At 43.7% G+C, this 15,183-nt stretch overlaps 2 protein-coding genes across 2 annotated transcripts in view; one reads left to right on the plus strand and one right to left on the minus strand.

The window, feature by feature from the left end:
* The window catches only part of shisa9a (shisa family member 9a), a 68,453-nt gene extending 59,069 nt beyond the window's left edge, over positions 1 to 9,384 (minus strand). The window contains exons 1-2 of the mRNA XM_034106946.2: positions 8,554 to 9,384; positions 7,118 to 7,224 (exon numbers count right to left, since the gene is read on the minus strand). Coding sequence (XP_033962837.1) covers positions 7,118 to 7,224; positions 8,554 to 9,068 — 622 coding nt within the window. The 5' untranslated portion in view covers positions 9,069 to 9,384. The remainder of the gene's footprint in view (positions 1 to 7,117; positions 7,225 to 8,553) is intronic.
* Positions 9,385 to 11,487: 2,103 nt separating this feature from the next.
* Positions 11,488 to 15,183, plus strand: part of cpped1 (calcineurin-like phosphoesterase domain containing 1) — a 62,299-nt gene continuing 58,603 nt past the window's right edge. Inside the window, exon 1 of the mRNA XM_034107703.2 lies at positions 11,488 to 11,675. Within this exon, the coding sequence (XP_033963594.1) occupies positions 11,612 to 11,675 (64 nt within the window). The 5' untranslated portion in view covers positions 11,488 to 11,611. The remainder of the gene's footprint in view (positions 11,676 to 15,183) is intronic.

Below are 15,183 nucleotides of genomic sequence, written 5' to 3' on the forward strand. Positions count from 1 at the left end.
GGAGGTCAGAGATGTATGGAGGGGCTAGGGAGTGGAGAGATTTGTAGGTTAGCAGGAGGAGTTTGGATGGATTATCTCGGCAAAGGAGAAGTGCTCACTCACAGATGTTTTCAGATTTGTGAACAATATTTGAGAGAAATGGTTATTTTGTGTCAATAGAAAATCTTTTAGATCTTTGAGTTCATCTCATGAAAAATGGGAGCAAAAACAAAAGTGTAGCGTTTATATTTGTGTTCAGTGTAGAAGCCCCTGCTTTCCGTCATGTTACTGAACTAAGCAAACCGTTTGCTTGCTGTAGCTTCATATTCAACATTCACATATGAAAGCGGTATCATTTCCTCAGGTAGCTCACACCAAGAGAGTGAATAACGTATTTCCCTAAATGTCAAACTATGCCTGTATGTTTGTAAATCCCAGGTGAACTGTTGGAGATAAGCCGTTTTTTTTGTAAATGGCAGTTTTCACAAACACTTTCCTCACTGGCATGGATGAAAAGGAACCCGCAGTAGATATTGCGGAAGCTTTTCTGAGTCTGAGAGACAAACTCTGAGACGGAGGTTCGACTTCACCTGCTTTCTTCCCCGTTTGAACACGAGGACCGACGCTGAGCTTCAAACGGAGCTGTTGCCAGAGTGACGCCTCCCAGATAACTACCTCCCGCGCTGTGATTCTCTTGTTTTATATACAGCCGTGCGCGGCCGCAGCAAGCTGTGGGTTCACTCGCTGCAGCTTCTCTTTCCCGCTCTGACACTCTGCAATCAGATGTGACACACTGAAGGCTCGGATGACAGCTGGGAAGACAAGGTCACACAGTCACCTACTTTTAACGAAGGATATGCACAGCTCCTTTTGACAGGCGCTCACACACACCTTCGCACACATTTCACACACAGTCACAAAGCGGAGCAGGAGGATTTTCTGCAGACGGCGCCTTTCCTCGTGCCTCTGCAATCTCAGAAGCAATTACCTATTACATTTTCATCCTTCCCATCTCACAATGTTTAAGGAAAGATTATAACTGCTGGTGGGTAATTAAGCCTGCAAATTGTGAATTGAGTTTGCGAATATGGAGCATGGTGAGTGTGTGTGTGTGTGTGTGTGTGTGTGTGTGTGTGTGTGTGTGTGTGTGTGTGTGTGTGTGTGTGTGTGTGTGTGTGTGTGTGTGTGTGTGTGTGTGTGTGTGTGTGTGTGTGTTTTGTCTTAATAAAACTAATAGTGCTGCCCACCTAGAGCTCTTAATTTGATACCCGAAATGACAAATCACAGAGCTAAGAAGTGTAACACTGGTGTGGAGGAATTGGCGTGTTATAATTCGCGAGGATAAATACTGTTTTCCAATTAAATTTCAGCACTTTATTAGATTACACAGTGAGCGTAGGGAAAAAGAGATTAGCTGCTGCTGCTTGTCATTACAATGAAAAGATTTTGGTGCCGAAAACGTGAGCGAAGGTCGACGAGAACATATGACAGATACTCGTCCTTCAGAGCTTCAGAAATGGCTGCTATCAGTCTTGGTGTTGCCACTAAAGCATCGTTCCAGAGGGATAACAACACCCTCTAACATCTGGCTTTTGTCTTATCGGTGCAACGGTCTGCAATTTTCCCACGACAAATGACTGCATTGTTCGAGGATATTTATCGGCTACTGTAAAGATCGGCAGATAACGAAACACGATTTGGTCGTGTGATGCCATGTGACGCCGATCAAGGTGAGTAGATGATAAATACAGCTGGAATCCGGACAATTATTATAATAATGAACTCAGTTACATAGTAAACATGAATATGCTCTCCTCAAGGACTCCGCTAGGCAAGGCAAGGCAAGGCTAGGCAAGGCTAGGCTAGGCTAGGCTAGGCTAGTCAAGGCAAGGCAAGGCAAGGCAAGGCAAGGCAAGGCAAGTTTATCTATATAGCACTTTTCAACACAAGGCAATTCAAAGTACTTTACAAAAAATGAAAGACATTAAGAAAACGGCATTTAAAATCAGTCATTAAAAAGAAAAGCTTTTAAAATAAACATTAAAAGAAAAAATACATGGATAAAAGGTAAAAACTAGACTCCATTGACAGAAAGAATTTCCTTTCTTTGTTTGAAACAGACTTCCTTCTAACTCAACATAAACAAAAAACACTTACCAAAAACGTCCTTGTTTCAACAACCGCCATCTCTGGTTATATGTGAACATTCATTGTAAGACATGTCTCCTCAAAGCCACCAGCCTCTATTGACAAAACCAGTCCTTTCACTTGCCTACTATTGCAAAAACACTTCATTCAAACTCTTCAGAAACAAAGAAACTAATCAGCACCGTGAGATAGGAAAATGAAATGTTATGCGTTCTTTGCAAAGCCACCAGACTCCACTGACAGAACCAGTCATTTGAAGTTCTACGACAGAAACAGAAAACCATCCAAATCGTCCCTTTTTAGTATTTACACTGATCCAACTACCCGCTACTTTGGTATTAACATTGTGACTTGCCTCCAAGCTGCTTTCTGCTAACCCTTATTTCTGGCGAGACACACCAAGAAAGTCAAACTTCATTCTTGGGATTATTTTTTCTGTATTTTTCCCGCGCTTAAAAATCCTTTTATGTGCGTGCTTGTACCGTGAAAAAATGGTATAAAATCTCCTCACATTTCATTGTTCCTTCTCCTTCCACTGCCCCCCCCCCCCTCCCTCCATCCCTCCCCTTCTTTCTCTCTCCAGCTCCTTGAAGCCAGCGGCGAAGAGACGCGGGATTTCTCAGCCTTTTTTAACGATTCAAACGAAGTCTCTGGGTTTGGAGATGACATGAAAGTCGGCCAGACAACGGGCCCACCTGGGGATCTCGGCTTCACAAAGCCTCTTTTCTTTATATGCAGTCGGTTGCAGGGGCCCCTCGTGGATATTCACAGGGTCCCACAACATAACACACACATGCCTCGGGCTCCTGTATCACTAATTGATACTTTCTCCCTGGAACATGGGTTAATGATTACAAATGAGCCCGACTCAGCAGAGTAAAGGGAACAGGGGGTTTGTTTGCTTTCTGTTCCTCGTTTTGAGAATGCTTGCAGGGGGAAACCTATACACGATGAAGCAGCTGTGGTCATCAGTGATGCCTTTTTAATAATAGTATTTTGTGACAGACAGGCGCCCTAATATAAGTAGCCATGACAATCTGGGCAATCTGACCATAAGCTATAATCAATATGCAGTTAATAGTACAAATAGATTTTCTAGCAAAGTCCTGCGCTCTACAGAGGTACCGTAATACATACTTACAATCTCTAAATTGATAATAACGAGAACACAGGCATTCAAATGTATCGAAATTGGATCAAAATCAACTTATTGTTGTGCCTGCAGGGTGGGACCATACGGAGAAATCATTTTTTAAAAGTTTGATCAAATACCTCGATATCGATATTGCAACAAAGTCGTATTGTTGACGAGGATTTACAAAATATTATCCGCATAAAATGTTTGATTATCATCAGTGATGGGGATAAAATGGCTACGTGTGTTAACGCAATTATGAATCAGTTAAAAAGAAAACTAGTCCGTCCAAAAAACGAAACCAGGACAACACACATGCAATATCACACAATCGATATACTGCTCCGCTCTCATGCATCTTAACATAGTGAGTGTGTCGTTGGAAGTATTTATAACTTCACTCGAAACTATAATGTTCATTTTGCTGCTGCTTTTACTTGAGATACAACTTTTTAGTTCTTCGCACAGAAGTATACAAACATAAGCGTTACCATGGGTTATTTACAACAGTTAAACCCCGAATGTCAACAAGTGCTCCGGTCCCAGCTGTGTGCGTCACTCTTTAGCGTCCCCGTATCTTGCAGCGTTTTGTTTACGCAGCGCTTTCAGTAAATGATGCGCTTGTTTCCTGAAGTCGGTGAAGAAGCTGTTTCTTCATTCGCATGTGTTTTGAAAAACTGCAGAGCGTTCGTCCTTATCGAAATGTTTTGGGCCGCTGTAGCACGTTTGCACCTGTCGGCCGCCGTAGTTATTTCATGTGGACTATTCATCTATTAAAACACCAGAAACCAAAGCATATTCGACACGCGGTATATCCTTATCAAGATATGAAGTTACTTGTTTCAGTGTAAAAACATGTGGCCACATCGATCAGCCAAAGCACTCTACTTTACAGTCTCCTCTCTCTTTACACTATCATTGGCGTCTTGATGAAAAATCCTCTCGCCCTTTACAGTCTATATATCTTCGCTTAAGCACTCACATGTCCACATCCAGCCAATCCATATCTAATTCCCCTCCCCTCCCCGTGATGAATCGTGTCCGTTGGACCGGCGAAAGGGCCCTCAAACCGGTCAGGTGGCTCTCGAGGAGGACCCCCCGTATCGCAGATCGCAGAGGTTAATAACTTTTCACATGATTACCCACAACCCCCGGGATTAAAAGGTCCGGTGGAGCAGGTTCCACATAGCAAATAATAATCGCTATTTCACAGCAGTGTCCTCGGGTGAAAGGCCACCACGCTATCTCATCTCTCCCACAGCGAGGAGGGAAACTCGAGGACCCTAACACCTACGGAGAGTGTTATTCATCTCTTGTCATGGTTGCACTTTTTTTCTCTCTGGAACCAAATCATTTTAATGAATGCAACCTTTCCTTCCCCTTCTCCACGAGCCGTGCTCTCGTCCTGATGGTGGCAGTGGGCGCAGTGCTTCATGCTGAGTAGGGTTACGTCACCTCGTCATAGCCAGGGCATGCTGTTGTAGGGTGACATGTTTATCTCGTTCTTGCGCACAGAAGTAGTTATCCACCACCCGAACACTTCCTAACACGAACACTTCCTGTCTGGCAGTCTGTGTTCGCATTCAATAGAGCCCCCAATTCCCAGGAAAACGGTTTGATCCCAGCCACCGGACTCAGGGACAGTTTCACCCCACAGGCCATAAGACTGTTAAACACGTTTTGAAAGACCATCCATAACATTCATCTGTTTGCAACTTATATCAATATTCCAACTACTCACTATTTCTATTCTATTTACTTCCATCTGTGTTGCGCTGTTAGAGGAGCCTGTGACCTGATATTTTCATTGTCATGACTACACTGTGGCTTTCATTGTCATGTGTACAACATGACAATGAAAGCCTTGAGTCTTGAACCATAGATAGAGGATAGTTTACATTACATGAAGTCACTTGTTAGATGCTTTTATCCAACTGAATACTATAATAATAATAATCCTTATATTTATTATAGCGCTTTCTCAATGACTCTCAAAGCGCTTTACAAATACACATTACACATACATATCATACATGTAATGGTCATCTACTGTGGACAATACCCACAGGAGAAAATTCAGGTGAAGTGTCTTGCCCAAGGACACAACGGCCTAACGCAGTGGGGCGGGAGCGGGTTTCGAACTGGAGTTCCCCAACGACCCCTTGATCTGATGATCGAACGCATAGACCACTGCGCCACCCGTCCCTAATATGAATACCGTGGGCAATCCCCACAGGAGTGTTGCTGCCGACTGCGGTGGGGTTTGAACCTGTGCCCCCCTGATCCCCAACACCAACGCACTACCCACTGCACCACACGCCTCCCACAGATGGCATACGAGTGAGAACTTTTGAATGTTGTTTTCACGACCCAAAGAGTGTGCTCTGCTCTCAAGCCAAGTATCCTTCCACGCACCGTAACCGCACACCAGGGCTTGTCTGATATCGTCCGAGAAGCATGTCTGTTATTTGTCATCCCGACACATGTCCAGCAGAACAAGCATTCAGTGCGACCGCCCTCAAGCACCTACAAGGCAGAACTTCTTTAGCTATCACAACGGACCCAATACCAACACAATTCCTTATGCGTTGTCCCAAAATGTCATCCAATTGCCATCTTTTAACTTTCCCAGAAACTACGACTTTCAAACACCTTTAGAGACGGGTTCAGATTGATTTACGTTTGGGTGAAGCGCGGACAAAACGGCAAGATGCGGTATTTCTAACATGCGATTTCAACAGATTTCGGCTGCAGTTAGATACATCCTGTTTGTGTATCGCTTGATAGAGACACGGTCCTCTAATGAGCCCAGTGCGAGTGCAGTCCCTGTACGTCTCGGACAGATTCGTCGAAGATCTGCTTTTTGTCTTGGCACAAAGAAATATGATGCAACTTTAAGGGGATCCGAACGCTGTGTGTGACTGTGTGTGACTGTGTGTGTCTGTGTGTGTTCTGTATGCTCGGGTCTGCACATATTGGAATGAGTGTGTGCTTGTGTGTGGATTCATCTGTTTGATCTTCAGTGCGAGAAGACAAAGAAGCTTGGTACAGTAGCAGCCCACGGGACGCGGCAGAAAATAGATGGCATTCATACGCTCGGTTCCACCAACACCACCACCCTCCCAACTCCCAGCACCCCCCTCTCGATCCCCCCACACACACATCACCACCACTTACTTCCTCACACACACACACACACACACACACACACACACACACACACACACACACACACACACACACACACACACACACACACACACACACACACACACACACACACACACACACACACACACACACACACATACACACACACACACACACAAAGTCTCATTATATCATGTGGGCATGATCCAAAATAAAACAGTGAATAACGGCTGGTTTTGAAAAGCAGGCACATATCCGTGTGTGCGTGTGTGTGTGTGTGTGTGTGTGTGTGTGTGTGTGTGTGTGTGTGTGTGTGTGTGTGTGTGTGTGTGTGTGTGTGTGTGTGTGTGTGTATTTGAGGATTTTCTCAGGCAGATATGAACGTGGTTTTTATAAAAGAGCCCAGATGGGACGAGTGAGCCGCTCTCGCATCCTTACATCACTTCAGATGACTTCATCAGGGCCAACCTGAACACATCCAAGCAGCTTTTTTCTGCTGACACACACACACACACACACACACACACACACACACACACACACACACACACACACACACACACACACACACACACACACACACACACACACACACACACACACACACACACACACACACACACACACACACACACACACACACACACCCCCCACCCACACCTCTGTATGCTGTCATGAGCTGTCCGAAACATTGAAAACACTCACGGAGGTTTGTGGCCCTGGAAACAAAGTGCTGTGAATGCATCCCGAGGGCCTCCTCCCCGCGATACGGCTCACCTGGACACCCGCCCTGCAGCACACTGGCCACGGCCCTGCAGAGAGAGGGGGGGGGGGGGGGACATGAGACGCTGTAAATAACATCCCTAATTGAAACTGCTGCACAGAATCGTTTCCTCGCGTCGTGGAGCGCCATGAGGCGTGGGGAGTAACGGATTACAAGCACCAGGGTATCAATCACATTGTCCTGCTGTCTTACATGATATCATTTTAAGACATCTTGTTGGTATTTATTTTCTCTTTTATTGATTTGCATTGCATTTGATATTGACGTAATGGAAAGTTGCGTTACTTTGATATTTTGATACTGAGATTAAATGACATTCTGAAAGTAACCGTCCCATCCCTGTTTAGCGAACACTGAACACTTCAATATTACAGACATGTCGCTTTCTCAGAGGTTTCTTCACTGCGTCCATGTTAGCTGGGGGTTCTTTGGTAGTGTAGACTTGATGGCAGATGCTGCACACGCTGTAAAGCCTGAGATGTGTATAACGTGTGATATGGGTTTTCAAATAATGTTTGATTGATCAAATGTGACTATGAGTCAATGGACTTGTTAGATGCAGCCAATCATAAATATGACCTCATAGACATGTTGCTCTCCCTAGCCTTTCTTCCATTCCCCCGTTGGTTAAAGGTGTTATGTGTGAGTCTAGGTCCCAGGGTCGAAGGACAGACGCTGTACTCACTGTAAAGTCACTTGAGACTTGTCATGTGTGATATCAGGCTTTGAATAACATTTGATTGATACAATTTGCCTACGGGAGCGATGTTGGTGGTTAAGTATCTTGCTTACGGATACTTCATCTGGACGGGTATCGAACCACCAAGCCTTTGATTAGACTCCGATTCGAGTCACAACCAACCCATTGTATTGAATCTGTAAGATGCAGCCAATTGGAAATACATGATTACCTGATGAAAGTGAGCTGTTTCTGCTGCCTAGATTCCACTATAGGTGTGTGGACGCATTGTGTCTCCTTCAGTATACACACCGGAGTGCCTTATTCTAGTGAAATGCACCCGCCCCCGCCTGAAGGGGAGAGTAGCTGCACGTAATGTAGTGCCATACACCACAAAGGATGGATGGAGTGGACAGAGCATGCAGCACTTTGTCTCCCATAGAGAACAGTTGCTCTGGTTGCCAAGAAACCAGAGCCTGTGAAAGATAACATGCCTAAAGCACCACAAGCAGGACCATTGATTCCATATAAATAAATATACTTGTGTTGCGCACAGATGAAGAACAGAGCGCTTCACATCAGTGCGTGCGTAGGCTACTACCGCGAGTCCTTTTGTAAACAAGCGCACTGAGGAGAGGGTGAGAGAAAAGGGAAGGGATGAGAGAGGGGGAGACTCACCTGGACATGTTCTCTCTCTGAGGCCTGTGCGCCTTTTCCAGCCCCAGCTTGGTGAAAATCCCCACGAGAGCCATGATGGCCACTACTCCACATATGATGTACACGATTAAGTTCGTCTTGTCTTTGGTGGTGTCGATCAGCTTGTTGATCTTTTTGTAGGGAGTCTGTCCGGTCTTCATCCACATCGGAGTGTCGTAGTTCTTACAGGTGCTCTGGTCCAGCCGCGAGTGTTTGTAGGAGCAGCAGAAGCGGAAGCCACAGGTGCCGCAGCAGAACAGGTAGTTGCCCGTTTTGCAGACAAACGGCGGGTCCCACTGGCCCATCACGTCGTAGTAACCCCGGCACCTGTCCTCCGTGTGCGGCGTCTCCTCGGACACGCTCTCCTCCTCCCTGGAGCCGTTGGAGGTGGCGATCATGACGAATCCTCCGAGCAGTCCGGGCTCCCCGTCCGCCTTGCACACCAGAGCCATAAGTTTGAGCAACAAGAAGCCGAGGAGAAAGTATTTCCCTCTCATGGTGCCCTCTCCTCCGTTCAACTTCAGACGAAAAGACTTGGAGAGAGGAAAAGGGGCGCGCGGTCATGATACGCTAGAAAGAAGTCCAGAAACACACATCCAAATAGCGACGCACCGTCATCCGCGCCGATCAACATCTCTATGCATCCAAGAGACACGCGCACAATGAAAAACAACCTCCGCGGGAATGTATTTATCTCTCCGTCTGTCTCAGAAACGCACTCGCAGGCTCGGATTGTTCAGGAGTGCATCACTTTACATATCCATCGGTGCGCTCTTACGCACAGGAGTAGGCAGAGACACAAGCTGCACCGACGCTGAGAGCGCAGTGAGAGAAGAGAAGAGGCGAGGGTGGGAGAGCCTGGTGCGCAAAAGGAGAGGAGGAGGAGGACGCATGGGGAGGGAGTGAGACTGCGAGGGATGAGGAAGAGAGAGAGAGCATTTTCTTTTTTGTGAAATATTACAATAAAAGCCCCGGAATACGCGCATCACTGTCCGGTTTTTTGTCGTCGAGGAAAAGGCGTGGGAGCCCCCCTCCTATTCATTCTCTGTCGTAGGTCGCCATTGTTTTGGAAATCCTTAAATAACAACAATGCTCCACAATAGGCAGTGTCTGGCATAGCAGCTTAAGCAGGGGATATACATTTGGAAAAATAGCCCCTGAACAAAGAAGTGGCCCAGCAGGAAGCAATGCCCACAGGATCCCTGGGGACCTTCCAAGAAACAGAAAGGGTTCTTACGAAGTGGAGCTCATGAGAATCCGCTCCTTGGTTTAAATGTATCACAACCGAAACACACAGAAGACTTGAATCCTCATGGACATAAAGCGTAAACAGAGAGAATTCTGTCTGATTGGAAAATGTCCCTTACTGAATAAAAATAAAAGTCAGAGTCATTGCAATAGTTTATTTTATCTCACATTTTTCAAGTGCAGTTGCTTTCTTCGTTGTCTCGTTTGGTCCAACAGGTGCATTGTGATCGAAGAGATCCTGAAAAGAGGTGCTTTAGTTTCAGATGGATAGAATAGACATATTTGTTGGCAAACGTGAAGTGGCCGGTTTTTAATGTAAAGGTCCCATGTCATGCTTTTCCGGTTATCACCCGTCCCCTTGTGTGTTAAAGCTTTGTCTGCATGTAAACGGTCTGCAGTCACAACCCTCAAAGTGCACCCTGTAGCGAGTACAACTCTAACACAGAGAAGACCTGTCTGCTGCCCCAGAACGCCTCGTTGGGGATTTCTCTTTTTCTTCCTGAGGCTGTGAGTCGGTGTGTGAAAGCACACACACAAACTCCCAGCCAGGCTGTGTGTGTGTGTGTTCGGGCTGGGTTTCGCTGTGTCTCTCGCAGACGGCCACTGGGCTCACAGGGGGGGGGCAGGAGCTCCAACAAGCCGTGTCGGACAGAGAGTGAATACACAGAGATGCTGTATGAGAAACCAATGTGAGTTTGGAAAATTGCACAATATAAATCTATTCTAGTAGACCTCAACAATGGAACTATGATCAGTAGAAATGGCCATGACGTGGGACCTTTAAAAAGCAAACCTCTAAAGCACGTCTGATGGTTTTTGAGCCCACTGGAGTCATTAAAGGTGGACTTTTAACTTTCATTCTAACATTTTATTTAACAGTAAAGCTACAGATGAGTAGTTTCTTCAGATAAAAAGGGGGATCAGGTTGAATTGTATTAATACTTCTGTCCATGGTGCCTCCTTTTTGTCAACTTTTTCGGGCTGGGGGTCAGTTTTTATCAAGAAGTGCACATTTTCTGGACTACAGGTGTTTAATGTCATGTAATTACATCCACAACCTGAAGAGAATTAGACAAAAGCAGTAGCATAAGAAAATGAACGTATCTATATCGTTGTAGGCTGTACCTGGTTTTATAGTCAAGTATTACACAAGTATTGTAAGTACTATTTTGGGGTAGTATTTCATGTTATGCTACTTTATACTTCTACTTCACTACATTTCGAAAGCCAATATTGTACTTTTTACTCCACTGCATTTATTTGACAAAAGTAGTTACTTATTAGTTTACAGATTCAGATTATTAGCTCAAACCAAATCTAAATAAACTAATAAATAAATGTTTGATGTATAATTACAGGTTTATATATCCAGCAGCAGTACATAAAGTTATTAAAAGTAGCTCCACCTTTAATAGCTGTGACACTTTAATGCATCAATACAATAATCCAGTTATTTCATATTATATGTGGTGATTATGAGTTTAAGTACATTTTGATGAGAATGCTTTTGTACTTTTACATAAGTAAGATTTTAAATGCAGTACTTTAACTTGTAACCGAGTATTTTTTACACTGTAATATTTCTAATGTTACCAAAGTACCAGATTTGAGTACAGTGTGCAGCCACACGGGGGAAAGCCACACACACTCAGGATGGAACAGGCATTGTAGTCGATCCCCGATAGATTCATAATCACAACAGAGCGGCACAGACAGCTGGAAAAAACCCGACAAATCTCCTCGGAAGTTCCCTGATAAGTCACAAATAAGTTTATTGGGACTTTTCTTCAACATGGCGGACAGTGAGGATATCTTTCTGAGAGCTCAACATCGAACTTTCAGCGGACTAACTGAAGGTAGCTTCTTTAGCAACCGGGTAGCTAACTAACAAGCTAATGAGCTACTAATGCTCTCTCTGAGTCTTAATCAAGTTGTGGTCTGTATGTAAATGATCTGACAGAGCACACATAAATCACTCTACAACTTGTGTGTAGCATAGTGTATTTGTAATTACCAGTTATCAGCCATACGGAGGCTAGCTGCGAGCTTGTGTTTACGAAATAAAGAGTTTGTTGTGCTGTGTTTCAGAAGCGTTAATGAATTAATGCAGAACAGCTGTGCTCCATTGTTGTTGTTGTTGTTGTTGTTGTTAGGTATTGTGGCTAAAGTCTGTTGTAATTTCCTGTCAGTGAGTTTAAAGAGCCTTTTGTCCACTAACGTAACTTTGAACCATGTTGGTCTCTGATGAGGAACTATCATGTTGCGGCGACTTTTTGCATTTCTGAAAAGGAGCTCTCGTATGACTTTACATTATTGTCACTGCCCCCTCGTATTAGTACACGTCTCAGGTAGTACTAGGTATTATATATATATATATATATATATATATATATATATATATATATATATCTTGTATTTTTCTACCTTCTAGTTCTTCTTCTACGGTTACCTCTCAAAGGGAAATGTCGTAGGCTACTTTTGACTTCACTTCATTTATTTTTGAACTAAACTTGCTTTACATATTCCGATGAATAATGCAAAAATAAAATCAACTTAACATTGTGTATTATATTAGATTAAACCATCCAGCAAACATTGGTGGGAAGTAACTAAGTACATTTCCTCACACTACTTTAGTACAACTTGCAGGCACTTTTATTTACTAATGTCATTTTGAAAGTAAATATAAAAGTCCTTGGCTTGTTTTTAATGCAACTAATAAATGATGATTTATTATTCGAGATGAAGCTACCAAGATGTTGAAGAGTTCCTTCTTTACCATAAGCAGCAAAAAGTGACTAACACATTAATGCTGGAAGAATTAATCCAGTAAATATCAGAAATGAGCCATTCTGCATTATGAGTACTATTACCTTTAATACTTTGATATTCTTTCAAATACTTTTTTTTAATTAAAGTTTCTCACAATAATGCATCAATAATTAAAATACACTAATATAATATATGAATGATTCTGAAATTGCATATTTTAAAAATACTTGTACTTTTGGTTCCTTAAAGGTGGGGTAGGTAAGAATGGAGAAACCAGGGGCCTATACTACGAAGCTGGTTCAACCTAACCTGGATATGTTTGAGTTAGCCGGTTGGCCTAATCCAAAACATACGCGCTCTCGCTGAACTGTACTACGACGCGGGTCATCAAGTGGATCGCTCAAGCCAGCCGTGTCCTATCTAGTTAGGTGCACGTTCACATGAAAGGGGTGGTATCTGGAGCATTCGACCAATCACAAACATGGAGAAGCGTACTGACAGCGCAGCGTCATACTTCCTGAATGAAAAGTCAACTATAATATTAGTCAAAAATGAAGAAGTTAAACTTTAAACATCCATGACTCAAACACTTGATCCAGGATCAAAGCCTCAGAGCTGCACCTGCAAGGTGAACACAGCTGGGAACAGAACACGTGTTTGAATGCGTACATTAACAGGTTTATGATATCACTGCCCGTCTAAAACACGATCTGACTTCAATTACATTTGTCTCGAGTGTTTCGTCAACTTAATGTGTTGCTTAAAATAATACTTCTGCATACAGTATGTGACACAGTGAGTGTTGCACGGCCAGATACGGCTCAGCTGACTCAGATCAGGAGAGATATGATACATTATGAAGTGATATGCCGCGGACTGTACTTAATGTACTCTGATCTGGTTACTTATGTTGTGGCTGATATTTAAGTAAGCTTTCTTAACGCTAACGTTATAATAGTCAGATTGCTCTGAAGATGGAGGTGATATTCTATTCATGTTCACGTTCACACAGTCGGTGATTTTTGCCGGCCGTCTTTCCTGCAACGGCAGTTTTTCTGTATTTCCTTTCTCCTGTAATATGACTTGATCGCTTTAAACTCCGCACACTGAGCTCTGATTGGTCAGCAGGCGGTGCTTTCACTGAGTTGAGCTCTTAGCCTGCAACCTAACCTGGTCCCGACCAGGTTAGCTGCTTAGCATCAGTTACCATGGAGATCTAGCCTGCTAAAAAGAGAACCAGCTTCGGATGACCGGAAAGCCGGAGTTTTCCCTGAATTTAGCCGGCTAAGCGAAAATCCTGCTTCGCAGTATACCCCCCTGGTCGGGACCAGGTTAGCATAAGCATAAGTTACCATGGAGATCTAGCCTGCTAAAAAGAGAACCAGCTTCGTAGGACGGGAAACCAGAGTTTTCCCTGAATTAGGCCGGCTAAGCGAAAATCCTGCTTCGTAGTACACCCCCCAGCTCGAGTGCGCTAGAATTTTAAAGTACGCAGCCGAAACAAATCTGCCCCTTCCTTCAGACTTCCTCACAGAGCCCCTCCTCCAACACACACATGACCAATGAGGGCACGAGATAAGTTTGTGCACAGATGGAAGGCTGACAGGCAGGTAGGCCATCCAGTTACTTTAGCCGGGCCGGCTCAGAGGATTGGTCGTGCTTTTTACAGCGCCACGGCTTCCACTGATGACATGTTTTATGTATTTATTGTCAAAGCATTTAATGTATTCATTGCTATCGGGATGTTAAGAGCAGTGAATTACATACCCCACCTTTAATTTAATTTGGATGCAAATACTTTTGTGAAGTTACTTCAGTATAATTTCAAATGCAGGACTACTTCTATTCTGTGGAATGAGTATTATTCCAGAGAAGTGAAAAATGTGACGACTTCTTCCTTGAAATGTAGATGAAATGAGTCAGAATGTGACAATAGAGTGTTTCTGTCCTCAGTCAGGTCATTTAAGGGTTCACCCCCGTCACAGGCTCCGTTAGTATTCATCCTGAACATTTGCCATCCGTCTGGGTCTTTTTGTACTTTGCAGAAAACCAGCTGGTGTGCAAGGGAACCCGAAGGAAGAAATTGAAATGTTAGTATTGTATTATTTTCTGCAAAAGCAAGCCCCCGTGTGCTTTCATTTCAGATGATTCATTTTGTTTGGAGCGCACAATCGGCCACCTGAGAAATCTGTGCCATTTCTGTTTGAAGTTGAGAGAGAGAGATTTTTTTATTTATTTTTTCAAACCACTTTTATTCACAAAGCAAATAACCAAGCAGACACATTGACAGTTCAGAAAACGACTGAAAATAAGATCATCATTCTCCACAGAACATAAAGTATTTCTAAGGCACCACATTCTCCCACATTGTTGGTTAAGCAAAAGTAACTGTCGTCCGTTTTCAGTCTCGCTTTTACCATCCGCTTGAAAATCAAAACTGCATCGGTATCCAATGACTCCGCAACTGTACTCCTCCTGCTGAGGTAGGTGGCCATTTTAGCCTGCCCCAACAAAAAATTAAAAAGCTGACTTTTGCACTTTTGCTTTACTGATTAATTTTCATTTATTGAAATATTGTACTGACAGTTTCGT

The sequence above is a fragment of the Pseudochaenichthys georgianus genome, chromosome 19 (assembly GCF_902827115.2).
Source record: "Pseudochaenichthys georgianus chromosome 19, fPseGeo1.2, whole genome shotgun sequence".
In the NCBI taxonomy this organism is placed as follows: Eukaryota; Metazoa; Chordata; class Actinopteri; order Perciformes; family Channichthyidae; genus Pseudochaenichthys; species Pseudochaenichthys georgianus.